This window comes from Amia ocellicauda, chromosome 13, assembly GCF_036373705.1.
Source record: "Amia ocellicauda isolate fAmiCal2 chromosome 13, fAmiCal2.hap1, whole genome shotgun sequence".
In the NCBI taxonomy this organism is placed as follows: Eukaryota; Metazoa; Chordata; class Actinopteri; order Amiiformes; family Amiidae; genus Amia; species Amia ocellicauda.
Genome location: NC_089862.1, coordinates 28,602,845 through 28,622,844, shown reverse-complemented (window position 1 = coordinate 28,622,844; position 20,000 = coordinate 28,602,845). Strand labels below are relative to the sequence as shown.

The 20,000-nt window shown below is 39.9% G+C and overlaps 2 protein-coding genes across 3 annotated transcripts in view; one reads left to right on the top strand and one right to left on the bottom strand.

Moving 5' to 3' along the window:
• Window positions 1-18,940, top strand: part of LOC136766717 (putative protein tag-278) — a 20,227-nt gene extending 1,287 nt beyond the window's left edge. The window contains exons 1-17 of one of the 2 annotated variants that reach the window (XM_066720453.1): window positions 1-382; window positions 883-1,138; window positions 2,860-2,957; window positions 3,188-3,308; window positions 4,813-4,914; window positions 5,272-5,460; window positions 7,009-7,238; window positions 7,477-7,663; window positions 7,878-7,957; window positions 8,146-8,242; window positions 9,101-9,171; window positions 11,690-11,747; window positions 13,195-13,263; window positions 13,779-13,901; window positions 14,204-14,359; window positions 15,798-15,858; window positions 18,024-18,940. The exon at window positions 1-382 is cut by the window's left edge and continues 1,287 nt beyond it. In XM_066720453.1, coding sequence (XP_066576550.1) covers window positions 890-1,138; window positions 2,860-2,957; window positions 3,188-3,308; window positions 4,813-4,914; window positions 5,272-5,460; window positions 7,009-7,238; window positions 7,477-7,663; window positions 7,878-7,957; window positions 8,146-8,242; window positions 9,101-9,171; window positions 11,690-11,747; window positions 13,195-13,263; window positions 13,779-13,901; window positions 14,204-14,359; window positions 15,798-15,858; window positions 18,024-18,046 — 1,914 coding nt within the window. In that variant the 5' untranslated portion in view covers window positions 1-382; window positions 883-889 and the 3' untranslated portion in view covers window positions 18,047-18,940. The remainder of the gene's footprint in view (window positions 383-882; window positions 1,139-2,859; window positions 2,958-3,187; window positions 3,309-4,812; window positions 4,915-5,271; window positions 5,461-7,008; window positions 7,239-7,476; window positions 7,664-7,877; window positions 7,958-8,145; window positions 8,243-9,100; window positions 9,172-11,689; window positions 11,748-13,194; window positions 13,264-13,778; window positions 13,902-14,203; window positions 14,360-15,797; window positions 15,859-18,023) is intronic. The other variant, XM_066720454.1, reaches the window with a different exon arrangement.
• The window catches only part of exosc3 (exosome component 3), a 3,858-nt gene continuing 1,506 nt past the window's right edge, over window positions 17,649-20,000 (bottom strand). Inside the window, exons 2-4 of the mRNA XM_066720456.1 lie at window positions 19,983-20,000; window positions 19,505-19,656; window positions 17,649-18,225 (exon numbers count right to left, since the gene is read on the bottom strand). The exon at window positions 19,983-20,000 is cut by the window's right edge and continues 132 nt beyond it. Coding sequence (XP_066576553.1) covers window positions 18,018-18,225; window positions 19,505-19,656; window positions 19,983-20,000 — 378 coding nt within the window. The 3' untranslated portion in view covers window positions 17,649-18,017. The remainder of the gene's footprint in view (window positions 18,226-19,504; window positions 19,657-19,982) is intronic.

The following is a 20,000-nucleotide window of genomic DNA, read 5'->3' as shown; positions in this document are numbered from 1 at the left end:
ACATTGGTACCACCCTGTGAAAGTAAGAATTTCCATAAAAGCAATTTTTCTGGGAGGGATCTTATTTTACCACGAGAGCGCTGATTTTTCTCCGAGCGTCATCACTCCGTCCCCCCACACAAACATGCTGGTTAATGTTCAACCTCAGCTCTGCACAGGAAGGACACCTTCACCTCCCTACACTGTGGGCAGTGGGAGGATTGTATCCCTGGTAACCTAATCGGACAACGGTAGACCTGAGAAAGCACTAACCCTGCAAAGCGCTTACTATTGAAATTCTTTTAGACTTGTTTTTTTACTTTTAATCTTTACTTTTTGCTGGAATCGTTGTCGAGGCACGGTGATTGCGGAAAGGAATTCATTCAATCTCCATACTAGCCAGGTGAGAGAAGACCATATACTTTTAATTGATTAAAAAAAAAAAAAAAAGCTCAATTCAAATCTTGGTACTTTGGTGTGAGGCATGATGGGAAAATGGACATGCTTGCGCATACAGCACCAGTTGCTTTGGGACTTGTCCACTTGTTCTTTTTAAGGTATACAGTGGGATGATGTCAGACGGCCCTATATGTCTTTGCTGATGAGTTTGGCTGGCTCTGTCTTTGCTTTAGCATCCATACAACATACACGCAATACTCAATACTCCTTTCCTTTCACCATTTTACTATTAAAGCGCTATTAAAAATACATTAGCTGACAAGTTTCTTTATACTATATACACTGTCTAGGCAGTTTAAAAGGGTGGGTGAGGCCTGCATTTTTCTCTTAAGATCTACATATTTTCCATTGCTGTGTTCCCTCAGTCCACTTATTAGCTCCAGACAAACCTATTGTCTTAAATGTGTTTGTTTTTCTTTTCTTTGCGTTTCTCACTTTGTTCAGTAACAACATGGCAAGCTGGGGTGCTGACATTGACTGGGCGAACCCTGCATTGTCCAGTCTGTTTCCTGATCTCACTACTCAGAGTTTGCTTAGCTGGCAGTACAAGCTCAGATTACAACACTCAGAGAGCAGGAGGCAGGCCCTTGAGGAGAGCCTGGCTAATACCCACAATGCCTTGCGACATCTTTCTGACAAACTACACAGACCAGCTCCCCTCATTGAGCTGGCTACTGAGGACTTGGTGACGCAGCAGAAGGTAGGTTTGTCTTGAATGAATGAATGGCACAGTGGTAAGATCACACTATATACTTATCAATGCAAAATAATAACTGCACAAAACCAAAGTCCAAATTAAATTAAAGAAAGCTCCACACACTCTAGAAAATTGTAGACTCATTGTGCTTGACCTTGATCTTTAACTCTGGCTTAATGACGCTGACATCAATAAAGCAGGCATTTTTCCAAACCTATTGCTTTTAAATGGTCACTCTGCAAAAGTCCCTTTAAAACAAGGAAGCGGAGGTGCTTGTCAGACTGGACAGAGATTAAAATGGAAATCTGGCACATGGAGAATCATCACTTGTACAGGAAGTCCGGCTTGCATCACAGACAAAGCTTGAATAAATGGGAAATAACATTTGGTGTATTTTGAAACAGTACAAATCCACTTAATATTAAAAGAACAATAGCCTTTTCCGTACCAAAGGAAAGTGAAATCTATAAAGGCTATTGAAGGCTTTTTGTAGGCAGTGGACATTTCTATAGCCAGGAGCTTAAATTGGTAAATTGTTTAAGCTGGTCCTCAGCTCTCCCAACAGCCAGGAACTAAGCAGAGTTTAATTAGACAGGGACATCTTTTCAGTAATAGACCACATTTTTCCAACATAGTCTGAATTTAAGAAATATTACAGAAAATGCCATAAAAATATCAAGAGAAAATCAATGTAAACCAAATAAAACTGAAAACTATATACACCGATCAGCCATATCATTATGACCACTGACAGGTGAAGTGAATAACACTGATAATCTCATGGCACCTGTCAGTGGATGGGATATATTAGGCAGCAAGTGAATATTTTGTCCTCAAAGTTTATGTGATACTAAGTGAGCATGTGAGCATCAGAACTGGACCACGGAGCAATGGAAGAAGGTGGCCTGGTCTGATGAATCACGAGTTCAATGTGTTGACTTGGCCTCCAAATTCCCCAGATCTCAATCCAATCGAGCATCTGTGGGATGTGCTGGACAATATAGTCCAATCCATGGAGGCCCCACCTCGCAACTTACAGGACTTTAAGGATCTGCTGCTAACGTCTTGGTGCCAGATACCACAGCACACCTTCAGAGGTCTAGTGGAGTCCATGCCTTGACGGGTCAGGGCTGTTTTGGTGGCAAAAGAGGGACCTACACAATATTAGGCAGGTGGTCATAATGTTATGGCTGATTGGTGTATTTTTCATGTAGTGCAATATTTGTTTTTCACAGTGTAATGTGTTTGAAGATGGTAATGGTTATAAACCAAACCACACTCTTGTCTGTCTTTATGACACTTCTGTTATGGATGAAAGCCAAGTGGCTGATGTCTGCTTTTCAGGTTCTTCTGTTTTGTGTTCCTAGAGTTTTTAGGTATATTGTTAAACTAATTACTTACTTACCTGGTCATTATTTCAACTGGTATTAGATTAATGATCCCTTGAATGCCTGCAGGAACAGCCTTTGCAGGAGCAGACTTTGTGTGAAGATGTGATCAACACAGGTCACACCTCAGAGCACACTGTAAGCGCCCGCCCAAGCCCTACATAGTTGGTTATACTTAGGGACTCAGGAATAACAGGAACCAGGTCCATATTTGTGTATAAAATCAGTAACATTAGTGTCTAATGTTTACAGTCTTAAAATAGACCCATGATGTAATACATTATATATTTTTCCATCAGCAATGTTACTCTTGATGTAATTTTTTATTATTTCCAGATGCTGGCAATGAAAATAGAACATATAAAAGCACTGAAACCCTACAGTCATGCAACAGTTATGATTGATGTGTTAAAGGACAATGACCTGCACAGAAGGTGAGATGTTGAAATATCCAGTCATGTACAATCATCTGCAATTGGATTTATGCCAGTAAGAATAATAATAAACTGCTGTAATATACGCAGAGCTATGGGTGTCATTACTATTTAATTGTAGAGGCAATTGTGCTGGCAGGGAACTGGTATAGATTCTGTTTTTAGGTACACAAACGTGACACAAGGAAACATATTTTTTTTTTCTCAGATATGTTTTTTAATCTTGACAGAGTTCAACAAACTCAGTCAGAGCTCGGGATCATCAGCTGCAAGCTAGATCAAGTGATCAACAGAAAAGAAATGTGCTGTACCTCAATTGTATTATCTCCCAAACCAGAGATACCAGTTTTTGTGAGTACAATACCATAAAATCAATTTGGAATTGATTCTGTGCCCTCAGAAAATAGAAAAGTTATTGTTCTTTGTTAAACAGTTTTAACTGATGGAAATATACAATGTATTCTCATTTACAGATTGATGTGATAATTGGATGTGAATGTGGTGATTTTCCATCACAGGCCAGAAAGTAACAATTATAATAGGGTTACAAAATGAAGATAAAGGGAAAATGTAACTGACACACACTTGGCCTAAGATAAATTGGAAATGATTGGCAAAGGACCTAAAGAGGAAATTAGCTATTCAGCTTCCAGCAAGAATTTCACAATACATGCTGACCAAATTTAAATCTTCATAAGTGCTTTTATTTTTTCCCCCATTGGCAGTGTGGGGTTTTCTACTGTAAATACAATACTGAAATAAAAAATATGTAACAATTCAGCTTTTTTTTCCTTTGCCCAGTAGTGTAACTTGACAAAATGTTAAGCTTTCTGACACCACATGTTTTTGATTTTCCACGTCTCTCGGTTGACCGGAGAGATTTTGTATTAATTGGAAAAATCTTTTTGTGCCGGAGTACTGCAGCCCCAGCCAGATGGAAAGCTGTTGGTGCTAAATCATGAACAGAGCCAGCACAACAGTTCATTTTGTGTCACTGAAAATTATTCCTCTGAAACATATAATCTCGCATCCTCCCTTTTGTCTTTGAAATTGTCCCATGCTAATGTTAGGGTCAGGACTGCCACAATGTTCCACGTTTAATTCCAGCTGGTAATTTACACAATTTATGATCCAGTTCTTCAAAACTGGAGGTCTCTTCAATAATTACAAAAAGTGATGAAACGGTAACATACTAAACAATGCCAGTGATTTACTTCAACCCCTCCTTCACTGCAAATCAGATACAGCTGTCAGATCATTAGAGGCAAAATAAAGACATGGCGACCACTGTCTGAGAAGGTCACACCACCCATAGCTATGGTCATATGTGGCCTACCAACACATAGATACAACTGGCTAGAGTTTAGTTATGGACTGAAAGAAAGTGTATGACTGGCTGATGAAGTGGCTCTGTGGTGGTCAGAGATGTGGGCAAAGAATGAATTCAAGACACCAGTTATGAATATTGTGTGTCTCTTTTGGTAACACAATGTGAGAGTGTTTTCTCTTCCCTTCACCACTTAACTGAACAAAGGTCAATAGTATAATGGTGCCGGATGTGGTTTGTGGGATGTTTGGGGGTCAGAGGAGTTCTTGGTTTGCTATCCAGTTGTGTACAGCTGCTTGTCTGGGTGGAGTACCCACATCTGCACTGCCTAATTAAAAACAGGGAGGTGGGATATTCTTGCTTTAAGTAAACTGTCAGAAACCACTGATTAAGTCCAGTAGAGTGCAGAGAGGGGTCTATACATCATGGGCTTGTTCATGTATCACATGTCCACTATAACAGCCCTCTGCAATTATGTATAACCAAACAACTCCTATATCACACTTTTGCATTTCCTTTGCCTGCTAGGAGAAAAAACAAGTCAGCATTGACCCAGACGTGCTTGGGGAGAACCTTCAGAGAACATCTAAGCTGATTGCTTTTTCTTTGGAAAATAATGAGCTGTTGAAGGTCGTATTCTTGTGCTTTGTCCATATATGGTTAAAACATTACAATAGTACTTAAAAGACAGATGTGAACTTATCCATTATATGAATGTTTCTCAGTTACATTATTTGCCAGTCACACATTCTCCATCCTTGTTTAGCCATATGAAATGGGAATGAAATAGGTATTTGTCTAATATCATACATCTATCAGTCTAGCTTAGTATGAAAAGACTTTACAACTATTTCTATATGCAGCACACAAATGTTCCTAATGCTTTTTCAGCACCTACTCCAGAAAAAAAGGCCCTGTCAAACTGAGAGTCCAAATATAGGTAAACAAAATCTAAAAGACCCTTCCTATTTTCCTTGTCCTCTATAGGAGAAATGTCACCTTGAACAGTCTGTACAGAGACTCTCCGCACACTTGAAGATGACAGAGAGCAGCAAGGAGAAGCTGGAGTCCCAGGTTTCGAAGCTCCACTCAGAGCTCTTTCAAGCACGCTGCCAGGAACACAGACTGGAGAAGGTCAAACTCCAGACAGAGTCGGAGCTCACAGGCAGCAGACAAGTGATTTTATTCTTTTGGCCTTCCTCTCATTCTGTTTTCACCACAAAGACACGTGCATGCTTTTCCTGCCAGTAAATAGACAGCAGCTTTGAAATGAACTTGGTATGGTACTATCTACTTTATTTTTATTTTTATGCAGGATAGTGTAAAACCTGTATTCACTGTGCTGGTCAGCTCAGTTATCTTTGGCTGCAGAAAAAAACAACAAGTGTGGAGAATCACAAATCACACAGTCTAGTATATTTTATTTTGCTACGGACAGTTTGAAGCTGAAGTTAAGGAAAATAACATTTGGCAGCAGGATCGCACTGTGCTCCTGGTGAAATGCAAGGATGTGTTTTTACCCCTCTTTGTTTTCACAAGATTCAGTTTAAGATTAATTAACCATTTAAGCTCCTTTAGGTTTATAGCCAGTGTTTGACCAGACCTGAGCGATGATGGTTCAGATATTACAGTTTAAGTTGTGGCTTTAGCAGTTGAAAGTCAGCTGACAGCTGATTAGTTCTGCTTTTTTGCATATCTTTGCCAGGACAGCATTCTCTGTTTTCTTACTTACCCCATTTAGTTTAACGTGAGGCATGAAATGTGGAATCAATAAATTTTTAGTGGCTTTTATGGAACGTAACCCAGACTCAGATCCTTTTCTTGCTGTGGGGTCTGGAATAGCTTGACTGCAGAAGTTGCCCTTGGCCCAAAGCTCACTGGTGTGCCAACTTTACCCAGGGACTTTAGGAAATCCCTTTAACCCACTTCAAATGTAACCCATTTTCTATGGAACCATGTTTAATTAATTTTAGTTGATGTAAAGGACTTGCCTTTACAATTGAAAGCACAATGTACATGGCAGTTACTGTTGTTGTTTGATCTGGATTGTAACTAAGAGTCAGCAGTGGTCAAGTTACCCCTGATGTACATAAAAACAACTTGCATTTATCCACACTCCAACCTAGAGGGAACATAACAACAAACACGTTATGGTTATGAAAGCTGACTGGTTATGAATAGTTTTTCAGGGATTTCTTCTATTCACTCAGGAAGAGACAGTATACAGGCGTTCTTTACATTTTCATTGCAGAACCTCGTTCAGGTTTGTATGGAATTGCTCAATAATCTGTTATGGCAGAGTTTGGCATTGCTTTCTGACAGCGGCTCATCTCACAGGTCTGACTGCCTGCTCTTAATCTATTATCACCCCGTGATATGGATGATAACCAATTCCAGTTACTCTAACTCTCCCTGGGTGGCATACTTTTATCTTTCTCCTGCTTGTCACATCACAACTGAGGAAACTAATTTTATTCAACATGTCTCTTGGACCACAAAGGGTAATGGTAACAACCAGGAAAAAAGATAGGGTGCAACATGCTCAACACAGCCTGCCAAACTGACACACACAACCGAGTTTAAAAAGGCTTGCAGTTACTGCAATGAAGCTTCTCAGACTCAAACGAATCGAAGTGTAACTGTCACTTCTCAGGTGGCAAGGACATTGAAACAGATCTTCTGTTGCTGAGGGCTTTCAAATTAACCATACTGCTCTTCATTTAGGTCAACGAAAACATGTTACATGAATTAACATTGGTGAGACACAAAATGACATTGTGTGAGGAGCAGGTGACACGCCTGGAGAGTGAGAGGAACATCTCCACAGTGAAGATCAAAGCTTTGGAATCAGAGAGGCAACAGCTGATCAGCCAGAAAGAACTGCTTCTACAGATACTGAAGAAATCAAAATCTCCACAAGGAGTGATTGAGGTCTCCTGCTGTGGTTTGAAAAGGTATCTCACAGTTACAAGATAAATTCTGCTTATAAATAAGTGTTTCTTTTACTATCTCTTTCCTCTACCTCAGTTGCTCATTCCTTTATTTTGTAGAATTAATCTATTTGCATTCCTTTTCTGCAACAGCGAGAGAAGCTGGACCCCAAAAAGCTTTGAAACAGTCCTATAAACTCCTGTTTTATTATGGTAGCAGAGAGAAGTTTACGTGATTCTCAGACATCTGTTTACCATTTAGGAGTGCTGTGGATGTGGAAGCGAAAGCATGTGTTGACTGTGAGAAGGTGGGGAGAGAGCTGAGAGATGTGAAAGTCCAATTAAGCCTTTTGCAGGAAGAGCGGCGGGCAGTGGGCCCTGCAGACACGGCAGCCACCCCCCCACTGCCACAGCCTGCTGAGCTGCAGCAGGAAGAGGTGGGAGATAAGGTAATAGCCAGACGCTGGGTCTCTGCTCCTTTCCAAAAGGAAATCTGCAATTAAAATAAGGCTTTGAAATCGAAGCAATCTGTGGGCTGAGGTCATGGGATGATCTTTAGTTGTGCACCTTGTCCAGAAGCAACAAATGACTGATGCATTCTTGCTTATTTACCCCCAATACACATACTATGGTACTGTCTGAGTGGTGTCACTTCTGTTTCAGACCAGGAAGCTTCTGGAAGTGTGTGAAGAGCAGAAGAAGAGTATAGAGGATTTGACGATTCTTAGGCAGAAACTTGAGCTGTAAGTCCTGAGTCAATGTCTGTTGACATAGTATTAATAACTGCTAGGGGCCAGTAACAAATAACATAAAAATAAAAACATATGAATGTGCTTACGTAACACATCCTGTCTTGTTTTAAGTCATTCAGCACATGCAGAAAGTTAAAGTTCACCCTCTGGTCTGATGATGGCCTATTTTTATTGTTGAGGTCCCTGGAGAAGTTTAACAGGAGGATCATGGGAATCGCAGACTGGGAAGAAATGATAAGAATACTGAAAGTTCAGAAGGAGTTTCTTTCTCAGATGGTAAGTGAGGTTGGTGTTTCTCCAGAGAGTGTTGATTGGCTAAAAATGATTGATTTTGTCATTTACAATATTTTGTTGGGGCAACTATGACGACTCAGGAAAGAACAAACCAACACAGCTACAGTATCAAAGCTAAAGAGCACACAGTAAACTCCTTCACCTTTTTTGAAGTTTTTGAAACATTTTGATCACATGATTCAGTTTTAGAAAAATGTTTTTAAAAATGATGCTGCTGGTTCGATTGTGACTGAATTGACAATTAGAGAACCCCAGTGCCCACGTATCAACCTTTATATCTTGCCCTTTTAATCTCTAGATTCCGTATATTCAGCATTAACAGGATTTAATGCAGTAATTAAGGTTAAATGTCCTTTTGTACTGGTCATTTTGGTTCTGTTAGTATCACGAGTAGGTGGATTAATCACCAAGATGTGAATCTCATGTTTTCAATTATTCCTCTCTTTTTTTTTTTAAATCCCACCAATAACATAAATTCACTAACTAGAGCCCCTGCTGCTTTAGTTGATTTCGATACAGCCTGTTCTCGGAAATGTGCACCATGTCCTCAAGCTTTAGTTGTCAACACTTACTGGTGTTAATATATTGCTTGGAAGTAAGACAAAAACTGCACCAACTTTACATATTATAATTTGAAGAGAAAAGACAAAGAAACAAGTATTACAACAAAAACATAATGATAGTTTCCAATGTATTATTCGTCTGTCATTGAAATGTATTATCCATTTCATGCTAAATGGATTAAGCTCATAATTTTCTTACAGGTTATCATCTGGAAAAACTACAAAGCCTCCAAATGATAATGTGAAACAGTTACTGAAATGTGTGTTGCTGTTTTAGGCCTCCTCACAGTTAAGTCTGAAACAGATGGTATTAGAAGGATCTGGACTGAAATGGAAAAGGCATTCTGGGTAAGTGCCATCATGGAACAAATTGTGAAGTCTGTGCTGAACAAACTCACTTTCAAAGTATTCTTTAGGCTTAAGTTTTTAAGACCAAAAATATTCTCTTCTCCTTTGTAAGTTCTTACTAAGCTCTCATTTGAATTGAATGAATGGTTGTCTTATTTTAATATTTGTTTCAAGCAGTTGTTTTAAGTTGTTTATAGCTCATAAATACTTGGAGATCATTCAGTTAAGTAGGTGACAACATGGTTGGAATGAAAACCGGCAGACACAGTATTCCTCCAAGGGTTGGGAACTCTGTTGTATTCTATGCTTTGAATACAATATAATGACAGACAATGCATTAAGTACACATCAGTGTCAAAAAATGTAACTGTACAGGAAGATTCACAAACAAGAGAGAAGGGCACTTTGTCACTGTAATAATAGACAACGTATGGATCCATGTGTTACAGGAGATTAGTGGAGATGGTTTGTGCAACTAAACAATCCCAAATACTCAACTTGGTGTATTTTACATTGCACTACATTACATTTAGATGTGCTGCAATGCAAATAGTGCCCGAAATATAAGAGATTCAAATGATCACTACAATTTCCTGTTTTGAATGGGGGGATTGTTTACTTGCACAAACCATCTACGCTGTGCATTAATCTCTTGTTTTTGGAAAAATTATGAATGTTTATCTAACTTCACATAAATTAAACAAACAATGGGGTGTTTGTTCCCCTTCTGATGGGGACCGATTTCTCCACTACTGCATCATTCTCAGTTTTGAGTATTGCAATTCTTACTCTAAAATATACAACCCCAATTCCGAAAAAGTTGGCACAGTATGGAAAATGCAAAAAAACTAACAAAAAGAGTCATTTGAAAATTCAATTCACTCTGTACTATATTGAAAACTCATTTTTAACACATTATTTGATGTTTTACTTTGGTAATTTAATTTATTTTTGAAAATATACACTCATTTCAAATCTGATGACTGCAACACACTGCAAGAAAGTTGGGACAGTTGACTGTTACCACTGTGTAACATCACCTTTTCTTTTAATAACACTTATTAAGCGTTTGGGCACTGAAGACACCAGTTGGTTAAGTTTAGCAAGCAGAATTTTCCCCCATTCATCCATTATGCATTTCTTCAGCTGCACAACTGTACAGGGCCTTATTTTGCGCTTCATAATGCGCCACACATTCTCAATCGGAGACAGGTCAGGACTGTTGGCAGGCCATGCTAGCACCCGCAACCATGATGTCTGGATGGCAGCATATGTTGCTCCACAATGTGTACATATATTTCTACATTAATGGTGCCCTCACAGATGTGCAAGTTACACATGCCGTGGACACTGACACACCCCCATACCATGACAGACGCTGGCTTTTGGACCTGACGCTGATAACAGCTTGGATGGTCCTTTTCCTATTTTGGAGAACACGACGGCTGTTTTGTCCAAAAACTATTTAAAATGTTTACTCGTTGGACCACAAAACACGCTTCCACTGTGCTACTGTCCATCTCAGATGAGACCGAGCCCAGATAAGTCGGCGGCGCTTCTGGACAGTATTGATGTATGGCTCCTTAACTTGCATCTGTGGATGCAGCGGCGAATGGTGTTGACTGACAAAGGTTTACCAAAGTATTCCCGAGCCCATGTCAGGATATCCATTACAGACTCATGATGGTTTTTAAGACAGTGACGTCTGAGGGATCGGAGATCACCCGCATTCAGAAGTGGTTTTTGGCCTTGCTCTTACACACCGAGATTTGACCGGATTCCTTGAATCTTTTAATTACATTGTGCACTGCAGAAGGTGAAATGCCCAAAATCCTACCGATTTGTCTTTGGGGAATGTTGTTCTCAAAGTGTTGGATTATTTGCTGACGCATCTGTTGGCAGATTGGCGAGCCTCGACCCATCCTTGCTCTTGAAGGACTAGGCCTTTTTTGGAGGCTCCTTATATACTATCATTACACGATTGCCTCACCTGTTTCACATCACCTTCTTATTTCAACTTGTCACATCGCTATTAGTCCTAAATTGCCCCTGTCCAAACTTTTTTGGAACATATTGCATGCATCAATTTCAAAATAAACGTTTTCCTTCAAAAAACACAAATACCTTGTCTTTATACGTTTTTTGTTTAAATACAAGTCAAAGTACATTTACAAATCACTCCTCTTTGTTTTTATTAGCATTTTCCATACTGTCCCAACTTTTTCGGAATTGGAGTTGTAATAATCTAACAATGTAAATACTTGTATAGATTTGTGTCTGTGTTTGTTGAAGCCCACAGAACCTAAATTAACATAGTTTAAGCTTTAAATCCATATATTGTCCCACTCACCAATCACAGAGTCCGAAGCAACAGTGGGTTTACTTGTGACATCCTTGTATCTGGTGATTGGTGGGTGGGGAGAATTTGTGATTTTAATTAAGGCATCAGTACAACTGATAGGACTGTACAAAGCCCAAAGTCATCACTGTGATTATTCCTTTGGTCTACATCTTTTAGGACACAGGTTGATGACCCTGAAATCCCAGAGGAGAAGCACAGTTGCAGCCCAGTGCAGGTACCACATGCTTAAGGAATACTAAGCAGGCAAAGCGCAGACATGAGAGCCATCTCACTTCACAAATAGTGTGTTCTCTCCTTAAAGAGCTTTATGTGTAGACTGAATCATTATTTAAACTATGAGAAAGCTATTAATGTGATGAATACAAAGTAGATGTATTCCAAATCATCTATAAATACAAATATTATGTCCTCTGAAAACTACCACATGGATATGTTTTTATTAACATATTCCAAAAGTGATTAATCTTCTGGCAATTGGCAATGAATGCTCTTCTCCTTGGCTTCGGAGCAAAGACTTCCATGTTGGTGAGCCAGAGCTCAACCTTCAATTAATTAAATATTTGGATGCAACACAAGGTGAACAAATGTCCTGTTCTGGAAAGGTTTTTACACACACACTACAGACATATCTTTTAAAATTTGATCTGAAGAATCCTGAGCATTTCAAATACTGTAGGAAAACAATCAGATTCTTCATTCTTGTTGCCAGATAAATGACAATGCACCCCACAGGGTCATAAATGTTCCTTGTGTTTCAGTCTCAACACAGAGATCAAATTACAAATTGTGTGGTGGGTACTACAGGAAAACCGGTGCAATGGGACTGAGATCTTTGCCACCTGATTTGCATTTGAAAACAATGGTGGCATTAAATGTGTTACACGTTACTGTAAATCCCATAAGAATTCACTAAATCTATACAACGTGTGTTTATGTTGTAAAGACCTCAGGCGAATGTTTGGAATAAACATTTCAATTTTTTTCCTGACTATTGTTTTATTCCTGTCAGCGGTAATTCAGTTTGGCCTCCCTCATTCTATTTATTTCACTGGGAGCCTCAGTGCCAAGTTTTCCATATTATAATGTAACAGGCAGTAACTGAATCAGCGGTGGCCAACTCCAGGCATTGCAGTCTGTGGTAGTAGAGGTTAACGCTTGTGGAAAGTCTGAAGATGCCCAGTTGGGCAAATGATTAATTCACTCACACAATTCACATCTTACAAAATACTAAACTATTACTACTGGACCAGTGTAACATAAAAATAATGCAACCAGAAGACATATTAATTGTATTAATCAGTAGCTGTACTTGATGTCCTTTTTTTCTCCTCTGGTTGCGGTCTGTCTTTTGAGTTTGAAGTAAACCCTTTCCAGATTTGAACAGAGGTATTTCAATCTTCCCCAAAACTCTCTTTATTTGTGGAATTGTTCTGGTTTCTATTCTCTGGTCTCTTCTTGTGTGGCATTTGTTATGTGGTGACCAACAGTGGCGACAGTACTCTAGATGATGTCACACTAGAGCATTACAAAGTTTAAACATAACCACATTTGAATTTAACGAAACTGTTGTGGCTGTAGTTAACAATATAGATGAACATTTTAGGAGTTTTTTCGGACTGCCCGACATCTTGTGTTTCACTGTGGTCTTTGTTTGTGTTCAGGGATGTGAAAGGGAGACTGTTATTGGCCTGGATGACTGTTGTGATGATGAACAGGCCGACATCAACCAGGTACAGCCATGGGCTGATGTAGACTGAATTATAAAGTTGCAAAAGCTTCAGTGCTTCAGTTCATCCAAAAATGAACACAGAGTTCTGACTTTCAACACAGAGAGGTGTGAGAGGAGGGCTATTCTTCATGAAATTACTGTGAACTGGATTTGATCAGCAGGTCAGCACCCAGAAGATAGCCCTTCCGGCATTTACTCTGCCCACCCCCCCTCTACTGTGCTGCAGCATTGGCTTTTGGTCCATAAGCAAGAGATAACGTTTCGTCTGCCAACACCACTGGAAACAAAGAGCAACTAGATTTTTCCCAGATGTTTCCAGTTAAAATACTGAACCAGGCCCAGACTGACTTTAGTCTGAGAGCTGTCTGAATGAGACATCACACTTCAGTTCAGTTCCGATGAAAGAATTTTGAATGCCAGAGATATGGTTTTTGTTGCTAAGCTACAGAAATTATTTATTTTCCCACTGTGAGCTGTGCAGTCTTTTTCATATGCTTTAAAAAACATGTTTTACAGATTACAGCACTTATAATTGAACTGAAACACCTGAGGAAGGCTTATAAAGCAATGACTCAGGGATCACAGAGCCCAGAAGACATAGAAGCAATAAACTGGATACACAGATCCAGACTAATAAAGGTCAGATTTTATTGCTGGGAAATCTTTTGACTTTAGTAATTTTTTGCACACATTACCCACCATTGTATCACAACTTTGAACAGAGCATGGTATAACTGTATGTGTAGGTTCATGTCTATATGAACGCTCTACGTAAGTCGAAAACGCACAACTTGCTCTTTACATATCTAGCATAAAATGTTCATAACTTGGAAATTGGAAATGGGGTCTATGGGAACCTTTTTACACTGAGAATGTTTTACACTGAAACTGAGTAGGAAATTGCCATTGTGTCATCCTCATCATCTCCCTCTTGATTCCAGAACTGCATTGATGCCATCCAGAGCAATGACACAAAGCTGGCCTCCTTGAGAGGAGAGAACAGGAGGATCCAGGAAGCTATCCTCGAAGAACAACTGGATGCGATGAGGGCGGAGGTCATGGCGCTTCAGGACGCCCTTCACTCAAAGAACAAGTCGGTGAGTGACATCTTTTAATATTTATAATTTCCCTTTTACTAAGAAATGTAGGAAGTGATGCTTCTTTTTGTTATCAAAGTGTAAGGCATAGCTCCTAGGCAATATTAATTATTTATTCATAACTAGGGCAGTTTTGGTTTACCACGGTTTAGAAAACAACAACAATATATGCCTAACATCACAAAATCAAAAGGAAACGTTTCAAATGCTGTGACATTTTAACACTTTGTGGTCCAGTTTCCCTGACCGCTAATGTATGTTTATGAACATGTCCCTAGGGTAGGACCATAAATGTTACCAATTATTCGAAACTGCTTTCATTTTATAAAATGTAATATTTAGTGCAGATTCAGGGATTGATAGTTGTAGAATTTGTTGAGTCTTGTTGAGTTTACTGGTACAGAGAAGAGGAACTGTGATGTGGGCCCCCCATAATGATTCTCAGTAACAACAAGAACTGGAGAATGTAAGAGAAACTGGGTCCTATTTCAGTCACACACTTTCAAGTTCAATATCATACATAATGTTTAAAACATAATGATTATAGGAGACTATCATCAATATAATTCCAGAGTTCATTTCTCACTATACTGTAATTCAACGCCTTTCAAATGGGTTAAATAATTTGCTAATGGTTAATCAGTTTCTATAAAGGGAAAAGCCAACCCCCCCAAGAATTAACCTCCCTACCCAATTACACGTTTGAAATACATACAGACCAATAACCATTAAAAAAGCATGTAGTTTTATTATTTCATGTCTCAGTGCCAAGAATACTGTAGGAAAACATGTGGAACCAACTGGATTGGCTACTGACTTGCGTGATCATAAATTATTAGTGTGGGAAGGACATGGCAACATCTGGACTGTATGCAACTTATGGGCAAACAACCAAACGCTTATGTATTTGTTTCCACTTCAGTCTAATATTTCGTTGATTAATCATGGAATTCAGGAAAGCTATGGTGGCAGCAGAGATCTAACAAGACTGAAGAAACAAACTAAACATCCCTATTCAGGTTTTGGTTAGAGTTCCTTGAATATATTATATTAAATACAAAATACAGAAGCGTTAAACCAGTTTTAAACTACAGGTTACTATATTCAGTTTAGCTCCACATACTTTAACACATGGCCATGTACATATTTCTGAAACCTTGCAGATTGCAGAGTTAAACAGTCATTACATTCTTTCTAAAAGGTGGACAGGCAGCATTTAAAAATAGTTATTGTGATACTTGTGTAGCAGCATGACAATGATAAATATCAGTGGCACACAATACATTCAAAACCAGAACTGAAAAGCTGGAAAGGCTAGTCAGTAATCTTTATAATACCACATAGTATCTGTGTTCAGTTGAAATCACAGTGAAGTTGGGTGTGTACTACACAAAGGAACATTCAATTAACAAGGGTGTAACCAATTTTATTTATTTAGATAACTGCAGTATCCCTCTTGACATCATTACTGGAGCGAAAGAATGAAGACCTTCAACATGGTAATGAACTTCAAGTGAATCATTTCAACTGTAAAGGATGCATTGTACAGGTGGCTTGACCAGTCACACAGACACTGAATTATTTAACACTAACCACATACCTGCGAGTCACAAGTACGGTCGACAAAAAAAGCAAATACCGTGAAAATATGCAACTTGGTAAAGTGCTGTGTGCTTTTGGCTATCTTAAATCATAGCCAAAGACTTCTTGGCTGAGGTGAGCAAGGAGGAGAATGTGGACAGTAGAGAGCGGTAGAGTTTGAGGGCAGCTGGGGGTTTGGAGCTCTTCCACTTCTGTTCAGTGGCGTGCAGAGTGGATCGGGCTGAGGGGAGAACGGAAGGGGAGGGACGGACAGGACGAGACGTGAGAGGACAGAGAGAATCATGGGAGGAGTTAAGGCAGGAGAGCAAAGAGGAGGTAGCGCAGTTGACGTACAGATGGGAAAAACAGTCAATGGAAGGCAAGAGCGTGAGAGCAGTGGAGCGGAGATTATGGAGGAAGGTGACAGAGGGATTGGGTGGGGTGGAGAGGGAGGGGAGAGAAAGGGAGAAAGAGATTAAGTGGTGGTCTGAGATGTACAGGGGTGTCACGGAGAGCGACGAAGGGGAGCAGCCTCTAGAGAAGATGAGGTCTAGCTGGCGACCTGCCCTGTGAGTGGGTGGAGACGGGGAGAAAGAGAAGTTAAAAAATGGAGGAGGGTAAGAAATCCAGCAGAGTGGGAGGGATTGGAGAGGTGGATGTTGAAGTCTCCCAGGAGGATGGTAGGTGAGGAGGGAGGAGAGAAGGAAGTCAAGTTCATCCAGGAAGGAGGCGAGTGGACCGGGAGGACAGTAGAGAACTAGAAGGAAGAGGTGAGAGGGAGAGGCGAGTTCCACTGCGTGGAATTCAAAGCTGTTGGTCGAGATGGAGGAGAGAGGGGGGGGGACAGAGAAGAGGAGAGAAAGGGAGAGCAGGAGCCCTGTTCCTCCTCCCCGCCCGGTAAGACGAGGGGAGTGGGACAGGACAAACAGAGAGGATAGGGTGGCAGGGGTGGTAGAGTTCTCAGGGGAGATCCATGTCTCCTTGAGAGCGAGGAAATCCAGTTAGTGGTGGGAGGCGAAGGTGGAGACGAAGTCGGCCTTGTTGGAAGCTGGCGTGGAGGACCGGTGGGACTGTTAAATAGCCCACCTATAACTAATTAGCAGAGAGCACACCTGAATTGCATTGGATTACAGTGCTCTGTCCAGATCCTGCAATCACACCCTAGTACAGCGGCAGCCAAACTAAGTGCTTGGAATGTCTGGAATGCTAAACGATACGTAACTGCCTGTTCTGATTACAGAAATGGTGAAGCTAAGTACACAACAACACTGTACAATCTCTCTACAATAGTATAAAAGGAAATAGATATTCGCATCTGGTTTTGATACGAGTGTACAGAACAGTATTTATTTGCTCAATAGACAAACAAAGGCTCACGCTAGAAATATGTCTTACTGAATAAAGATATGTGTTATGGCATTTCATTACTAAAATATTTCTGGGGTTCGGTGTTCATTAAATACTATAAACCCACAGAGTGCTTTAATTCAAAACCCTTCAATTGTGAAATCTGCAATGATACAAATGTTATGGTCCTTTTTGCAAAACAATGCATTATCATCTCAATGTAATAATCATTGCCAAATTATGAGTGTCAAATAGTTTTAAGTATTTTGTTTATGATTTTTCCCCCTAATTAGGTAGTTGTGATTTATAGCCTGGGATTAGAAGATCAATATTGAGACAAAAACAACTAAAGCAAACTTCATTATAGTTAAAAAATGTTTTTATTATTTATTTATTCATCAGTTGTTTTTTAATCCAGGAAGAATGCAAATATACCCATTCATCCAAGCCCCTCTATTAGGCTTTCTGTGACCAAGAAAACTGTTTGCCAGTTCATGCAATTAGCTTTCAAATGCTGACAAGATACAGAATAGCACAATGGTGTATTGCTCTGACTAAAACACATGTACCGAGTCGCACAGTCCCTGCAGGGAGGACTGTGCTAAGCCTCCTTCCATGCGTTCCCCATCGGCGTCCCCTCTTTGGCAAGGGGGACTACGGAGGGCGGTGCTGCAGAAGTGCAAACAGGCCTCCAGGCACTCCAGCTTGTAAAGCAGATGGGATTCTTTCTTCACAGAGTGTTTTCTGCCACTCTCCTGAACAGCGTTTTCCGTTGCTGCGCCGCCATGTTTTCACAGCTCTCCAGAAGGTTGGCAATGATTAGAGTCTGCTGCGTGTTCTTGGCTCTCACCCAGATCCGCCCGTTCATGCCGATGACCATCTCGAAGGGGAAAGTCTTCTCCAGATCCTTCACGATTTCACTCTGCGGTGCGAGAAGCCTGTGTTTGAGGAAGAGGTGTGTTTTTAAAACCACAAGCGATGACAGGTTTATTTAATGTTTAAAAACAACATTGTCTTCTGTATTCAGGTCACATGAATATTTCAAATATTTTCTATTCACTGGAGACCTCAAAATGTAAGAAGAGACAATTGTTGGAGCACATTTACTATAATCATGCTTGATTTCTATCCAACTGTCAGTTTTTGCAGCATCTGAACACACAGAAGAAACTTGAGGAAGTGAATAAAACCCTGCATTTTAACAAGCTTTACAAAAGCACGAGTTAAACAGTCATAATTAGCTTTCAGTTTGTTAAAACCCACTGTTGTCACACTTCTTACAGTTGCGATTTAGGAACAAGGGTGCAACAAATTGATGATTTCCTTCATATAGGTGTCAGAGTGTTATGAGTGACACTACATGTGATGTATTTTTAAAAGGGGTCTGTATAGTATGATTATTATAATCATTATACTGAGAGTTTACAAAGTGATTTTTATGCAGAATGTTTTGTTTGTGAGTGAAATGAAATAACATTCTCATCTAAATTAATTTGAAGGCAGCTGAAAGAGTCTACCATTGCATTTAATTTAATCTGTAACCTGTGATTAAGGTCTCAACCCATCAAATCAATTGTGCCAAGGCATGTGATCCGTGTCAATTGCAGGACGACAACAGACAAGTACAACTCTGAATAAAGAAGTGACTCGTTACTTGTGATTCTGTTTATCATTTCATCGTCCTTTAAAGTGGATTATTTTGTGAAAGACTGAACAATATTTGCCTTAATTCATCCTGTTTATACTACAGATGGAAAAATAATGTGACCTCTAAAAAATACCGCAGTATTTGGTGTCTGCAGTGCTATCAGCATCGCAGTTGTAAACTAGGCCTTACAGGCGTCTGCACAGGCACAAGGCTGCTTTCAATATCAGGCAGATAAAAAGAAGCCTTTGTTCAGAAGGGCTACAATTTAATTCAAAAACAAGATGTGGCCACTGATCACCAAATTAGCTATCCTGTTAAAAATGGAACAGCTGGTTACTCATTTAACAAAAATGTATTTTGTGGACAGAAAGTAAAGACTTTATTAACCTATCAGGAAGCGACTGGCTTATTCAGTCATGGTGGAAAATATAGTGAATGCTGAGTAATTCTAGTATTCACGTCACTTCACAATGGAACGTCTCACACAACCATTTTAAAGCACAAACTGGAGACTCTGGTGAACCTAGCGATGCAGTTTCCTCATGGGCAATAAAAGCAGCTGTGCTTACCTCCGCACCAGTCCCAGAGACACCTTGAAGAGAAGCCCTCCAGCCCCGAACACCCCCATCCCATTGGCACGGCCACAGCTGTCGATGCAAACCAGCTCCGGCTCCATGTCTTTATTAGCGATTATAAACTGGGAGTACACCAGGTCTCCAACCTGATGGGATATTTCCACAGGATGACACTGATCACAGATCTTGGAAAACATCATTAACAAATTGCTAAAATCATCGGCACCGTCCAACCACCCACCCAACACAGGAGTACAAAAAAGTAGACTTAGAATAGAATTAGAATATTAAAATAATTTAACTCCCAAACCCTCAAATCAGTGTTATCACAATTACAATTATATTTACATCTGTGATGTATTGTACTAAACAATATGGTACCATTCGTGTTTTTTATTTGTTTTGATTGTTGGCTTAATCACCAATTAGGGATGGTTTGCCTGTTCACTATGGAAACTCCAGCAGCAGTTACCTGAACATTAGGTCGGTT